At 47.9% G+C, this 16,211-nt stretch overlaps 1 protein-coding gene across 6 annotated transcripts; it reads left to right on the top strand.

Moving 5' to 3' along the window:
- Window positions 1-21: 21 nt before the first annotated feature.
- Window positions 22-14,825, top strand: LOC142881489 (uncharacterized). 6 transcript variants are annotated; one of them, XR_012925584.1, is made up of 8 exons: window positions 22-1,157; window positions 1,518-1,844; window positions 5,922-6,236; window positions 6,362-6,451; window positions 6,535-6,569; window positions 12,624-13,167; window positions 14,001-14,244; window positions 14,329-14,825. XR_012925584.1 is itself a non-coding variant. In XM_076015790.1 (4 exons), exons 1-4 carry the CDS (start codon window positions 3,918-3,920, stop codon window positions 14,643-14,645), a joined length of 537 nt encoding a protein of 178 aa, XP_075871905.1. In that variant the 5' UTR covers window positions 3,597-3,917; the 3' UTR covers window positions 14,646-14,825. The 6 variants fall into 6 exon arrangements, 2 of the variants coding, with proteins under 2 accessions (XP_075871905.1, XP_075871906.1); XR_012925585.1 differs by lacking the exons at window positions 22-1,157; window positions 1,518-1,844 and adding exons at window positions 4,483-4,893; window positions 5,203-5,529; XR_012925587.1 differs by lacking the exons at window positions 22-1,157; window positions 1,518-1,844 and adding an exon at window positions 4,469-4,893.
- Window positions 14,826-16,211: the final 1,386 nt, after the last annotated feature.

The raw sequence follows: 16,211 nt of genomic DNA on the forward strand, positions 1-16,211 counted from the left end.
TAACTAGGAGTAGAGCCCCTTATTGCACTGCTATAGAGCCCCTTATTGCTTTATGTGTATTCTTATCTGTATGAAAACAGTTCTAAGGGGAGGAAAATCAAATTACTTTTAATGCACTGCGAGTGCGATGCACTTTTATTAATGTGTTTATGGGCAGTATGTTAAGTTCATCAATCAAGCCAATTTTTACACACTGAACCTTTAAGCAGGAGGTTTCAAACAGAGGGCTAAATAAGTGGTGTTTGTTTTTTAATGAATTGTGCAAAGCTGCACCTCTGGAGTGGAAAACAAAAAACCATGTGAAAGCATATGTGATATATTAGTCTCTCAGTTTCAGTCGTGAGGAACTGAAGCAAACCGCTGTAGCATTTGGTTCTCACACAGGGAGTTCAACTAAAGCTTACGTGATAAAAAAAAAAAGAAAGTGCTAAAAAAAAAAAGTGCTAAAAAGAAAGACAACTTCTTTCACTTGATCTGTGACTGACACAAAATTCAAGAAACATCAGCGCTATGAAGAGACGCGAGCTGATGCTAGTAGCACCACCTGCTGTCCCAAAGTTGCCGCTCATCTCACTTTTTCTGCACTGAGACTCAGGCCGAGTGGGTTGAATGCAGGAGGAATGAAGTGGTGCATGTGTGCTGAGCTGAAAGTGTTGGTGTAAAAGAGCAATAAATTCAATTGAAATGGCATCATTTGTGTGTTTCTGCATGACAATTAAAGCAAAAACGATGGAGGTTTTATCTCAAATGTTGCACAAAAGAAATAAATGGAGACTCTGACAGTCAGCCAGTTGGTCAAAACTGTGTGTCTGACACTGGTTTCCACTTTCATTCTGTGACGTGGGAAAATAAGTGACAAAAGCCACTTAACAGGAAGTCCACTGCACCGCCCTTGCATCAAGCAGTCAAGAAGAAGACGCTCAACACTGTGGACGAAGGTGGTCAGGTCTTTTAATGTCCTGCATCAGTAACTATTTAGAAAGACGGACTGTGTGAGGGGGAACATTCTTTTAGGTTTCCAATCAGTTAGTTTGAAAGGGTGAAATTTAGTCCAAGCGTGGATTCTCAGTGGGCTGGAGTCATGAGGCTCAGCCTCCGCTGCACCGTGCTGCAAGCCAGCATCTACACACTGCTGCTGCTCTTCGCAAAGGCTGACGGTGAGTAGTTTGTTGTTTTTTTAATGTGTATTGTAATTAGTCTGTTTTTGTGTGCATGGTCGTTGCTCCTAGAGTTTAAACTGTATAAGGGTAGGGAGGGAAGCTTTGACAGAAATGTTGTTATGTATTGATTCGGGACAATAATGTCCACAAAGCCATGATGCTCTGTTGCGCTTTATTTTGGAGTTGAGCCTGCTCATTGACTTTAGTGGCCGTGCTTTACTGCGTCGACGCGGACGCTCTGCTGACGCTCTGCAGACGCTTCTGGTGTAAAATAGGGGTGAGAATGGCGCCATTCACTGAGCCACAGAGTCTGGCTGCAGTTTCACCTGCTCTCTCCTCCCTCTGGCTCCAATGCAGGTGAAGATCCAGAATGTGAGGAAGGAATTTACGTGCATCGCAACACAGTTTACAACGTGTCTCTGGGGGAGAGGCTTGAAATCTCATGCCCTGTACAATTCTGCCAAAAGTCGCAGAAAACAATCACCTGGTATAAACTGGAGGGAAAGATCAACACCACCACCAGCATCATCAACAGCAGCCACATCAGCACTAAGCTCATCATGTCCAGTCCTCTGGAAGGGACGTCGTATTTGATGTTCAACAACATCCAAGGAAGTGACTCAGGCCTTTACCGGTGTGAGTCTGCAAGCGCTGTGGGTTTTAAAATAAAAGTTTCTGTCAGTGGTGAGTTGGACTTTCTCTCAGTACTTGACTCATCCATTTAAAATATATTTAACATTACTATTTTTTTTCATTTAATTGCATTTATGTTGGATGAAATTTTCATGAAGGTGGAACAATTTTCGCAGGGTTGGACTTTCTCTACCCGTCTCTAAAGATGGCAGCGATTGTCATCCTGGTGATAATAGTCTCTGCAGTCTCGATGCAAACCTGCAAAGGTAGGCTGTTCTCATGGGTCGTAGTTAGAAATTTAAAAAAAAAGCACTGACGTGGCTCACCTACCCAAACTGTCCTCACGCAGGGAAACCAAAGGAGGAGCGTCCAGGAGACGTTAAGGTAGGAACAGGAAGTAGCTGAAACTAACTTCCTGCCATTGCGCTCTGATGCAACGCTTGCCAGAAGTCGCTGGGTTGATTTTTGGGTCAAGAGCACATGAGAACTGTGTACACATCTCAGCGGCCCAATCATATTGCAGCTCAAGACTACAACTCGTTGCTCAAAGGGTGATAGCAGAAATGTGCATCGCCACCTTGTGGTGGACAGTTAAGCAACTCAGGAGAGGAGAGAAGCCTTGTAGTGTAAACCAGCGGTTCTCAACTGGTGCTGGAGTCTCAGCAGCCACATCAGGCTTTTGTCATCATGAAGTCGCCACCCAAATTCATTCCATGAAAAAATAGCTATGCCATATTCTATCATGTTTAGTATATAAATTATTGAATTAATTGAATTGAATAGTGAGTCCTGCAAAAACATAAAAATCCAACATTTTTAAATATATATACAGTATTCATTCATTCATTTTCCATACCCGCTTAGTCCCGAGCTCAGGGTCCCGGGGTTCTGCTGGAGCCTCTCCCAGCCGTCTTAGGGCGAAGGCAGGGGACACCCTGGACCAGTGGCCAGTTCACCACAGGGCCACATGGAAGCATTCACACTTACATGCACACCTATGGACAATTTAGAGTGTTCAATTGAACTCACATGCATGTTTTTGGAGTGTGGGAGGAAGCCAGAGAACCCGGAGAGAACCCAGCAGACACAGGGAGAACAGGCAAACTCCACACAGAAAGGCCCCAGGACCGGAATAGAACCCACGACCTTCTTGCTGTGAGGCGGCAGCGCTGACCACTGCGCTAGCGTGTTGCCCTATATACAGTATTTATATTTTAAATTCCCTTTCAAATAGAGGGAAACCGCGTACGAAACCATGGGTCAATCAAAACAGCTCCACGGGCCACTTTTGTGTCGCAACCCACCAGTTGACAAACCTGTTGTTTGACTGTTTTAGTCCATTGTAGTGTGAAAATACCGTCAAGTCACAACAAACTGCTGCACTGCTCACTGCTAGCATCGGCTCGGCTTGCACTCGCTTCCTGTCGCTTCCTCTTCTTCTTTGGTTTCAAACATCAGCTTGGGCTCCTCCCCGCCCCCCTCCTACTCCACGCCCACCCCTTTCAATCCTGCGACTGACTAAAAACCGTTTAGACCGGAGCTCGTCAAGGCGCACGCGCCAGTTTCCCAACTCAAAATCTATGGAGTCCACTTGCACAGTCAGGTTGTGCTAACAGAAAACTGGATTTTTTTTTACAGCTCGTGGAAATCCCGATGGTGGATGTCGGTGGCCAGCAGGGGTCCCCGAGAGGGAGTCCTTCTGTTCCTCCACTTGGTGGAGCTCCTCCGAGGAGAACGCGTTCTCCACGAGTCGTTGAGCCGCAGCTGCTGCCCAGACGACAGGCACCTGCAACCACCAGCCTCTAGAGGGCCCTGATCCCAGGGAGCGTCGAATATGCAGCCATTAGCAGATATAAAATCTATCGCAGTACCTCTAAAACCACACGCCCCCTGACGGGTCTTAGCTCCGCCCCCTGCACCTATGTAGCTTCTGTCTAACTGCATTTTTAAAAATAAATATTTCTCCCTCACGTCGCCTCCTGTCTGATCACACACACCAGAAACACAAAGATGAGCTCACACTCACTGTGATGGCGCGTTAATGGTGAACAGGAAGTGAATGGAACCACATGTCACAGACACTCAGGCAGAGCAGAAGCTGCTGGCTCCTCAGGTCTTCACACCATGAAGCTCCTCTGCGTGTCCATCCTGTGGACGCTCCTCACAGCTGCGGATGCCAATCGTAAGCATTTTCTTTTGGTTTGTATCCCTGCACCAGCAGCTGGTTAAAATGTACTTATAACTTCTGATAATATCTAATGTCTAATATATTCCCACTACGTGCTGAGCAGGTTGTCTATCATTTATTCTGTTTTACCGCAGTTCATCTCAATTTGCCTCGACGTTACATTATTTTGTGGGTGTGTCATTTTGAGACCTCCTCTAAAAAAGTCGATAAAACAGCACATTAATAATAAGATGGCGATTACAGAACAGATGTCTGGATAAACGTCAACGTCCTGCTGGTTGAGCTGCCAAAAGGCACAGTTAACATTTGGCTGCACAGACTTTGAACGTTCTTCATTAATATTATTATCATCATCACTATTTTGTTGCCCTGTTTGCTCACTGTAACACAAACCTAGAGGCAGGAAATGAGCTGTTGTGTAAAAGAGCAATAAATGAAATTTAAACTGCGTCATTTGTGTGTTTCTGCATGAGGAAAAAAACAAAATGATGGAGGTTTTATCTCAAATGTTACACAAAAGAAATGGAGACTCTGACAGTCAGTCAGTTGGTCAAAACTGTGTGTCTGACACTGGTTTCCACTTTCATTCTGTGACGTGGGAAAATAAGTGACAAAAGCCACTTAACAGGAAGTCCACTGCACCGCCCTTGCATCAAGCAGTCAAGAAGAAGACGCTCAACACTGTGGACGAAGGTGGTCAGGTCTTTTAATGTCCTGCATCAGTAACTATTTAGAAAGACGGACTGTGTGAGGGGGAACATTCTTTTAGGTTTCCAATCAGTTAGTTTGAAAGGGTGAAATTTAGTCCAAGCGTGGATTCTCAGTGGGCTGGAGTCATGAGGCTCAGCCTCCGCTGCACCGTGCTGCAAGCCAGCATCTACACACTGCTGCTGCTCTTCGCAAAGGCTGACGGTGAGTAGTTTGTTGTTTTTTTAATGTGTATTGTAATTAGTCTGTTTTTGTGTGCATGGTCGTTGCTCCTAGAGTTTAAACTGTATAGGGGGTTACCTTTTGAAGCCAACGGCTGGGAGGGAAGCTTTGAAGGAAATGTTGTTATGTATTGATTCGGGACAATAAAGGTCCACAAAAATACGAGGCTCTATTGCTTTGTATTTTGGAGTTGCATTAAAGAAAAGTGAGCCTGAGAATGGCGCCATTCACTGAGCCACAGAGTCTGGCTGCAGTTTCACCTGCTCTCTCCTCCCTCTGGCTCCAATGCAGGTGAAGATCCAGAATGTGAGGAAGGAATTTACATGCATCGCAACAAAGTTTACAACGTGTCTCTGGGGGAGAGGCTTGAAATCTCATGCCCTGTACAATTCTGCCAAAAGTCGCAGAAAATAATCACCTGGTATAAACTGGAGGGCGATGCCTTGAGCAAAGCCAGCATCATCAACAGCAGCCAGATCAGCACTAAGCTCATCATGTCCAGTCCTCTGGTAGGGACGTCGTATTTGATGTTCAACAACATCCAAGGAAATGACTCAGGCCTTTACCGGTGTGAGTCTGCAAGCGCTCTGGGTTTTAAAATAAAAGTTTCTGTCAGCGGTGAGTTGGACTTTTTCTCAGCATTTAATTCATACACACTCATACACATGTTGACTGATTTAAAATGCAGCCCTATTATTACAATATGATCTCATTTACAAACTTTAGTCTTCAGTCTAGTGTTTTTCATCATAAATAATCATTACATTGTTTCTTAGGCCAATACATTTTGCTGGCTGCTTTCACAAGTTTACACCATTTAACAGGAAACCATCTTGGTTTAGCCACTTCAATTTCCTGCTTGTCTTTTGCCATCCCCTAACCTTGTTAAACTCATCAACAGCCACAAAGCTAAAACCACCACAACTAAATTTATTTATGTTCTCTACGGTAGCAACAGTGAGTTGGCTGCAGTTTCACCTGCTCTCTCCTCCCTCTGGCTCCTCTGGCAGGATGTGAGCATGAAATTCAGGTGCACCGGAACACTCTTTATAAAGTGTCTGTTGGGGAGAGCCTTGAAATTCCATGTCCTGTACAATTCTGCCCCAACCCGGATAAAACAATCACCTGGTATAAACTGGAGGGAAAGATCAACACCACCACCAGCATCATCAACAGCAGCCACATCAGCACTAAGCTCATCATGTCCAGTCCTCTGGAAGGGACGTCGTATTTGATGTTCAACAACATCCAAGGAAGTGACTCAGGCCTTTACCGGTGTGAGTCTGCAAGCGCTGTGGGTTTTAAAATAAAAGTTTCTGTCAGTGGTGAGTTGGACTTTCTCTCAGTACTTGACTCATCCATTTAAAATATATTTAACATTACTATTTTTTTTCATTTAATTGCATTTATGTTGGATGAAATTTTCATGAAGGTGGAACAATTTTCGCAGGGTTGGACTTTCTCTACCCGTCTCTAAAGATGGCAGCGATTGTCATCCTGGTGATAATAGTCTCTGCAGTCTCGATGCAAACCTGCAAAGGTAGGCTGTTCTCATGGGTCGTAGTTAGAAATAAAAAAAAAAAGCACTGACGTGGCTCACCTACCCAAACTGTCCTCACGCAGGGAAACCAAAGGAGGAGCGTCCAGGAGACGTTAAGGTAGGAACAGGAAGTAGCTGAAACTAACTTCCTGCCATTGCGCTCTGATGCAACGCTTGCCAGAAGTCGCTGGGTTGATTTTTGGGTCAAGAGCACATGAGAACTGTCTACACATCTCAGCGGCCCAATCATATTGCAGCTCAAGACTTTTTGCTCAAAGGATGATAGTAGAAATGTGCATCGCCACCTTGTGGTGGACAGTTAAGCAACGCAGGAGAGGAGAGAAGGATTGTAGTGCAGACCAGCGGTCCTCTACTGGTGCTGGAGTCTCAGCAGCCACATCACTTTTTCCTCATCATGAAGTCACCACCCAAATTCATTCCAAAAAAAATAAACATGCTAGGCCACTTTCTATCATATTTAGCCAATACATTGTTGATTGTTGAGCGGGTCCTGCAAAAATATATATGCCCAGCATTTTTTCTATAAATATATGTATTTTAGTTGTTGAGAGAGATCCCAAAGCCAGGTCTACATAAATCCAAGATAAAATGGGAGTCAGATCTGAATATTACACTTGATAAACAACTCTGGGCAGTTTTTTCAGCTGAATCAGGTCAGGTTTTTATGCTAATTTGATTTAGAAAAATCTGATCTTCTGGCTAAATTGATTACATTTTTGTGACATTATCAGTTGATTTCATCAATATTTCAATATTTCTCATCCAAAAAAGGTTTTAGGAGAATAAAAAAAATCGTTTTCTAACGGAATGTATTATATTTTACAACATTCAATTTCTGTAAATTGAATAATAGACATTGATAAAGGTAGGTACGTGTAAATTGAACGTTACATCTTCATTGTGCAAATTCATTGTTATGGGCAGCTGTGGCTCAGTTGAGAGAGCAGGCTGCAGAATTGATGAGCAATGGGTTTGGCGGTTGAAATCCCGGCTCAAAGTGTCCACATGCTGAAGTGTCCTTGGGCAGGGCTGAACCCTAATAACTCCCAATGGGGTGAGGCAGCGCCTTGCATGGCAGCAGCCACCCATTGGTGTATGAATGTGTGTGTGAATGGGTGAATGAGAGGTCAATGTAAAGCACTTGGGGTACGGTGAAGCGCAATCTAAGTTTCTTCTGGAACAGTGGAGGAATCTTTGTCACTGATTCCAGTACCTGTCCAAAGACAGGTACTGGAATCACATCACAGTGAGCTACAGGACGACGAGCTGATTCAAGATCAGGATACTTGAGGCTGCTTCGGTTCTTTCTGGCGATCCCAGTCACGTCAATAGCGCATGGGAATTCCAAACTTCAGACAGACTTCATGACTTGCATACTATGTGTGGCGCCCAACCTGTATCCTGGTCACCAAGTTTAATAGCAAAATAAGCAAAGTAAGCATGCTTTATGAAACTTGTGACTAGATTCCTGTTAGGAACAATGGTGTACTCACTGTAGATGTAGCAGAATGTGTCAGGCTTATTTTTGCAAGATCGAAGCCATTTCATTCACTTGTAATATTAAAAAAAACAATTAGTCATAATTGACTAATTGTTTTTTTTTTTTATATCTTCTTCTTCTTCTTCTTCTTCTACCGCTTCATCCGTGGGTCGGGTCGCGGGGGCAGCAGCCTTAGCAGAGATGCCCAGACCTCCCTGGCCCCAGTCACCTCCTCCAGCTCGTCCGGTGGGACCCCAAGGCGTTCCCAGGCCAGCTGGGAGACATAGTCCCTCCAGCGTGTCCTGGGTCTTCCCCGAGGCCTCCTCCCGGTGGGACATGCCCGGAACACCTGCCCAGGGAGGCGTCCAGGAGGCATCCGGAACAGATGCCCGAGCCACCTCAGCTGGCCCCTCTCGATGCGGAGGAGCAGCGGCTCTACTCCGAGCTCCTCCCGGGTGGCCGAGCTTCTCACCCTATCCCTCAGGGTACGCCCGGCCACCCTGCGGAGGAAACTCATTTCGGCCGCTTGTATTCGCGATCTTGTTCTTTCGGTCACTACCCAAAGCTCGTGACCATAGGTGAGGGTGGGAACGTAGATCGACCGGTAAATCGAGAGCTTCGCCTTTCGGCTTAGCTCCTTCTTCACTACGACGGACCGGTACAGCGACCGCATCACTGCAGCCGCTGCACCGATCCGCCTGTCGATCTCACGCTCCATCCTCCCCTCACTCGTGAACAAGACCCCGAGATACTTGAACTCCTCCACCTGAGGCAGGATCCCCCCACCGACCCGGAGAGGACAAACCACCTTTTTCCGGTCGAGAACCATGGCCTCGGACTTGGAGGTGCTGATTCTCATCCCAGCCGCTTCACACTCGGCTGCAAAACGCCCCAGCGCACATTGGAGGTCCTGGCTCGATGAAGCCAACATGACCACATCATCTGCAAACAGCAGAGACGCAATCATGTGGTTCCCGAACCAGACTCCCTCCGGCCCCTGGCTGCGCCTAGAAATTCTGTCCATAAAAACAATGAACAGAACCGGTGACAAAGGGCAGCCCTGCCGGAGTCCAACACGCACTGGGAACAAGTCTGACTTACTGCCGGCAATGCGAACCAGACTCCTGCTCCGATCGTACAGGGACCGCACGGCCCCTAACAGAGGGCCCCGGACCCCATACTCCTGGAGCACCCCCCACAGGATGCGTCGAGGGACACGGTCGAACGCCTTCTCCAGATCCACAAAGCACATGTAGACCGGTTGGGCGAACTCCCATGAACCCTCGAGCACCCGGCGGAGAGTATGGAGCTGATCCAGTGTTCCACGACCCGGACGGAACCCACACTGTTCCTCCTGGATCCGAGGTTCGACTATCGGCCGTATCCTCCTCTCCAGCACCCTGGAATAGACTTTACCGGGGAGGCTGAGGAGTGTGATCCCTCTGTAATTAGAGCACACCCTCCGGTCCCCCTTTTTAAAAAGAGGAACCACCACCCCGGTCTGCCAGTCCATAGGCACTGTCCCCGACCACCACGCGATGTTACAGAGACGTGTCAGCCACGACAGTCCCTGCACATCCAGAGCCTTGAGGTACTCGGGGCGGATCTCATCCACCCCCGGAGCTTTGCCACCAAGGAGTTTCCTGACTGCCTCGGTGACTTCGGCTCGGGTAATGGACAAGTCCTCCCCCGGGTCTCCCGCCTCTGCTTCCTCCGCGGAAGACGTGACGGCAGGATTGAGGAGATCCTCGAAGTATTCCTTCCACCGCCGGACAACATCCCCAGTCGAAGTCAACAGCTCCCCGCCTGCACCATAAACAGTGTCGGTGGCGAACTGCTTCCCCCTCCTGAGGCGCCGAACGGTTTGCCAGAACTTCTTCGAGGCCGACCGAAAGTCCTCCTCCATGGCCTCCCCGAACTCCTCCCAAGCCCGAGTTTTTGCCTCCACTACCGCCCGAGCTGCAGCACGCTTGGCCTGCCGGTACGTGTCAGCTGCTTCCGGGGTCCCACGAGCCAACATGGCTCGATAGGACTCCTTCTTCAGCTTGACGGCATCCCTTACTTCCGGTGTCCACCACCGGGTTCGGGGGTTACCGCCACGACAGGCACCGGAGACCTTACGACCACAACTACGAGCAGCCGCGTTAACAATAGAGGTGGAGAACATGGTCCATTCGGACTCAATGTCTCCGACCTCCCCCGGGATCTGGGAGAAGCTCTCCCGGAGGTGGGAGTTGAGAGGGCTCAACCAGACGTTCCCAGCAGACCCTCACAATACGTTTGGGCCTGCCAGGTCTTTCCGGTCTCCTCCCCCGCCAGCGGATCCTGCTCACCACCAGGTAGTGATCAGTTGACAGCTCAGCCCCTCTCTTCACCCGAGTGTCCAAAACACAGGGACGGAGGTCAGACGACACGACCACAAAGTCGATCATCGACCTCCGCCCCAGGGCATCCTGATGCCAAGTGCACCGGTGGACACCCCTGTGTTCGAACATGGTGTTCGTCACGGACAAACTGTGACTAGCACAGAAGTCCAGCAACAAAACACCGTTCGGGTTCAGATCGGGGAGGCCGTTCCTCCCAATCACGCCTCTCCAGGTCACACTGTCGCTGCCCACATGTGCGTTGAAGTCCCCCAGCAGAACAACGGAGTCCCCAGTCGGAGCACCATCCAGCACCCCTCCCAAGGACTCCAAGAAGGCCGGGTACTCAACACTGCCATTCGGGCCATAGGCCGAAATGACAGTGAGAGACCTGTCCCCAACCCGAAGGCGCAGGGACGCGACCCTCTCGTTCACCGGGGTAAACTCCAACACGTGACGGCTAAGCTGTGGGGCAATAAGCACGCCCACCCCAGCCCGCCGCCGCTCACCGCGGGCAACGCCAGAAAAATGGAGAGTCCAGCCCCTCTCGAGGAGCTGGGTTCCAGAGCCCATGCTGTGCGTGGAGGTGAGCCCGACTATATCTAGCCGGTACCTCTCGACCTCCTGCACCAGCTCGAGCTCCTTCCCCCCCAGCGAGGTGACATTCCATGTCTCTACAGCCAGAGGCTGTTTCCGAGGCCCGGGCTGTCGAGGCCCTCCGCCTCGACCGCCGCCCGAACCACACTGCACCCGACCCCTACGGTTTCCTCTGTTGGTGGTGAGCCCACAGGAGGTGGGACCCGCGTCGCTCCTTCGGGCTGGGCCCGGCCGGGCCCCGCGGGCGAAGGCCCGGCCGCCAGGCGCTCGCATACGAGCCCCAACCCCGGGCCTGGCTCCAGGGTGGGGCCCCGGTTGCGCCATACCGGGCGACGTCACGGTCCTCTTTTTGATTTGCTTCATAAGGGTTTCTGAGCTGCTCTTAGTCTGTCCCGTCACCCAGGACCTGTTTGCCTTGGGAGACCCTACCAGGGGCATAAAGCCCCAGGCAACATAGCTCCTGGGATCATTCGGGCACTCAAACTCCCCCACCACGATAAGGTGGCAGCTCAGGGGGGAGTTTTTTTTATATTATATTGCAAAATCTTCAGATTTCATTGATTGCAAGAAATACCAAAGAAGTTTGCATCATATGACGTGAAAATACCCGGACATGTATACAAAAATAAAAAAAAACAAATACATAGCGTAGTTCAGAAAGTTAACCTGACTGAGCAAAACCAATGTGATTTTTGGATTCAGCACATCAAAATTATCCTAAATCAGCTAAAAAAAAACAAACAAAACGGAAACAATAAATTTGTTGTTGACCAGTGTTATCTATAACATTTTACATCAATTATGCCTTGTAGCCAAGAAATGTATCACGGTGTCTTTTGAAATCTGACTCTTCCCTTCTATTGACAGGTGGTCGTTTGAAATGAATAGTTGCATACATATGGGAAAAAAAAAAATCACATATTGCCTCAGAAAACTGAATAACACCTTTCTGAAAATAAAGCAGCCATATCTGAGTGAGTATGGTCTAGACTAGACCATACTAGACTAGACTAGACTGGTCTAGTATGGTCTAGTCTAGTATGGTCTAGTCTAGTATGGTCTAGACTAGACCATACTAGACTAGACTAGACTGGTCTAGACTAGACCATACTCACTTGTCTCTTAAACCAAGTATGTCAGGAATTTGTAATGGCTTAATACACTTGCCAGTTTTTTGTTTGCTTGTTTGTTTTTTTGTGGGGGTGCACTGGGGTGAGGGGTTCCTTGAAAAGTTGTGTCTGTATACTGTTGGTATATTGACTCCTTTTTTGGACATGTTGTGCGTGTATATATATATATATATATATGTGTACACATATATATATATATATATATATATATTTTAAATGGATTGCCTACGAAGCTGCGAGCCAATCAAAACACCACCACAACCCATTTTTGTGTCGCAACCCACCAGTCCAGTTGACAAACCTGCTGCAGCCCATTGTTGTGTGAAAATACCACAACAAACTGCTGCACTAATCGCTGCTAGCATTGGCTCGGCTTGCACTCGCTTCCTGTCGCTTCCTATTCTTTGGTTTCAGACATCAGCTTGGGCCCCCTCACACCCTCCCCCCAATCCTGCGACTGACTAAAAACCGTTTAGACCGGAGCTCGTCAAGGCGCACGCGCCAGTTTCCCAACTCAAAATCTATGGAGTCCACTTGCACAGTCAGGTTGTGCTAACAGAAAACTGGATTTTTTTTTACAGCTCGTGGAAATCCCGATGGTGGATGTCGGTGGCCAGCAGGGGTCCCCGAGAGGGAGTCCTTCTGTTCCTCCACTTGGTGGAGCTCCTCCGAGGATAACGCGTTCTCCACGAGTCGTTGAGCCGCAGCTGCTGCCCAGACGACAGGCACCTGCAACCACCAGCCTCTAGAGGGCCCTGATCCCAGGGAGCGTCGAATATGCAGCCATTAGCAGATATAAAATCTATCGCAGTACCTCTAAAACCACACGCCCCCTGACGGGTCTTAGCTCCGCCCCCTGCACCTATGTAGCTTCTGTCTAACTGCATTTTTAAAAATAAATATTTCTCCCTCACGTCGCCTCCTGTCTGATCACACACACCAGAAACACAAAGATGAGCTCACACTCACTGTGATGGCGCGTTAATGGTGAACAGGAAGTGAATGGAACCACATGTCACAGACACTCAGGCAGAGCAGAAGCTGCTGGCTCCTCAGGTCTTCACACCATGAAGCTCCTCTGCGTGTCCATCCTGTGGACGCTCCTCACAGCTGCGGATGCTAATCGTAAGCATTTTCTTTTGGTTTGTATCCCTGCACCAGCAGCTGGTTAAAATGTACTTATAACTTCTGATAATATCTAATGTCTAATATAGTCCCACTACGTGCTGAGCAGGTTGTCTATCATTTATTCTGTTTTACCGCAGTTCATCTTTATCTCTTGTTTTCAGTTTTGCCTCAACGTTACACTATTTTATGGATGTGTCATTTTGAGACCTCCTCTAAAAAAGTCACAACGATAAAACAGCACATTAATAATAAGATGGCGATTACAGAACAGATGTCTGGATAAACGTCAACGTCCTGCTGGTTGAGCTGCCAAAAGGCACAATTAACATTTGGCTGCACAGACTTTGAACGTTCTTCATTAATATTATTATCATCATCACTATTTTGTTGCCCTGTTTGCTCACTGTAACACAAACCTAGAGGCAGGAAATGAGCTGAGCCGCAGAGAGAAACCATTGACCTCCTGACCTGACCTTCAGTTTTGGGGTCACAGCTGCGGCCCGGAATCGTCTCAGGGTGGATTTCCCACAATGATGTTTTCTAATGTCTCTAGCAGAGAGGGCTGAATATTTTTGCGGATTCAACGGAAGACTTTCAATGATGTTTTCTAACATCTGTCGAAGCCACGCCTCCTGGCCAGGTGTTGGCTCCGCCCCCTCGGGACCACCTTGTTTCTGTCCTCTTCCGTTTCAGCAAAGAGGGCTGAATATTTTAGCGGCTTATACGGAAGACTTTCAATGATGCCAAGTTGGCCCACGTCTCACTGCCTTAATTCTTCCATATTGACCAGATGAAGCATAATTTAACAAAACAACCCACATGTGTTGCAGACACTGTTGAAGCCACCACCATCATGACTCCGGCACAAAGTAAAAACCCACCAATTGCTCTCTAAATCAACTCTAACTAACCTATGGCAGCGGTACTCCAACCTCAGGTGTCCTCTTTCAGGCGACACAACGACTCGGCAGCCAGAATGGTTGTTCGTGACCCGGCTGGTGGCGCTGGTGGCGCTGGTGGCGTCTACTGTCGTCATACGGCTGGTTTGGGCGAGGATCGTGTCGGCGTCAAAGGGTGAGCTAAAACTGTTACAAGTCGTGAAACGAGGGTGTTTTCTTGGACTGACCTCCCCCCCCCCCCCCCCGACACCTTGCCAAGGGTCCCGAGGTGAGGAGAAACACGGGAAGGCAGCGGAGACGGAGGAGAACCGGCCCTCCTCCAGGAGCCACGCCCCCATCAGGCACACCTACATCGGCCGCAGCCCTCACAGCGATGACCGCACTGGGCGAAAACCCATCGGACAAAACCACGTCGGGCAAAACCCCGTCGGACAAAGACCCATCGGACAAAACCACGTCGGACAAAACCCCGTCGGGCAAAACCCCATTTGGCGAAACTTCGCCAGGGGCTGCTGCTACAATGACACCTCCAGCATCGACACTTCCAGGCACATCTACGACAACGACCCTGTCTAACATCTGCACTTTAAACCCAATCCATCTCTGTTTTTTCCCCTTCACATACGTGTTATTAAAGGTCCAGTGTGTCAAATTTGGCCTCATTTATGATTTCTATGTTGGTAAAAGCTTTAAATGCTGCCTGCAAATATATTAATAAAAGTATCGCAGTACAATAAAACTCATTTGGTTCTCCTACCCTTGGAATGGTTCTCATATGTATATATATGCCATCTTGCACAATCCAGCTGCCTGACAGTGTTAGGTATTCGGGTGAACACTGCCGTCCTCAAATAAACCAATGAAGAAGAAGGGGGATGAGGTATCCAGGTTTGGGTGCACAGGGCCACCGTAGTACACTGGCAAACGAGCAAATGAGCGCTGCAATCTAAAAAGCAACCTCTTGATATCACTGTTTCCTCTCCAAATATTACACACTGTACTTTAAATGAATGTTTGCTTTGCTGTGAGGTAAAACGTGTTGACAAGGCGGTCTGACTATTCAAATCAATAAAGGTGTTGCTTTATCTCAGACAGGAGAAGACAAGTGAGTTGTTTGCATTGTTTGCAGTGCAATGTCTGACCTCCAGATGCTACATCCCACACACTGGGTCTTTAATGTGTCCAGACATCAACACACGCCACAGAACTAATTGAGTCAGTTGGAAACTGTATTTACACCACTCATAAACACCTCGCAGTGCGCCGTCTGGATCTCTGAGTGACACTTCCTCTGAGATGGAAACTGAATCAAGTCAACAACACCACAGAAGCCCTGGGTGCCTTTCACTATCAGGCAGCGCTGCTCAGCCAGCGGTTCCAGCAGACAGCCAGCTTGAGGTGCAGGTGGGGAGTCGCCCTATCGTTCAGTAACAGAGGTGTGCAACAGCAAAAAACAGAAACAAAATTCATAACATGATTAATGAGCCTCTTCAGGGTAAATCTGACTACATTGGTAACAAAACTACTTCTATTTTTCTATTTCTATTCCAATTCTAAACTAATTGCAATTACAACGCAATGCTTTGTTTCGAATGTCTTTGGCTTCACGAAGTGCAAATTTCACACTGACATATTTGCACATCATTCACACTGAGAAAAACAAAAAACTGTGCGACAAACTTTGCACCCACAAAAAACCCACAAAAAGCACTTTCCACTAGTTAGCGAGCTGACATGCTCCTATAATGGTACTTCCCTGCTATTGTACCACAAGGAACATAAAAAATGCAAGTAGGTGATTGTGGATGCGGCCAAATCTGCTTTGGCTTCTGATGCAAACGAAACAGAATGTCAGAGTGACACAATTCATTCTTCTTCACTGGATGAGAATTTACAGGAAGCCAGCAGGTGATCTTGGTGCATTTTGCTAGGGTAGTAGTTACGGGCCTGTGGTTTGGAAAGCACTATGAGCTGAATCACACTGTTGCACAATGTGACACCTCCAACAGACACACCTCACCCCTGCAAACAACCAGCTTAATGCATCCTTCCACCACAAGCTGCAACAGCTGAAAAATAGCTGTTTTTTAACTTTGGGCACATTCCGGAAAAGCACGTGACGGCTTCGGGGTGAGGTGGGGG

The sequence above is a fragment of the Nelusetta ayraudi genome, unplaced genomic scaffold (genome assembly GCF_046127955.1).
Source record: "Nelusetta ayraudi isolate G7.1 ecotype Tasmania unplaced genomic scaffold, CSIRO-AGI_Nayr_v1 ptg000197l, whole genome shotgun sequence".
Lineage (NCBI taxonomy): Eukaryota > Metazoa > Chordata > Actinopteri > Tetraodontiformes > Monacanthidae > Nelusetta > Nelusetta ayraudi.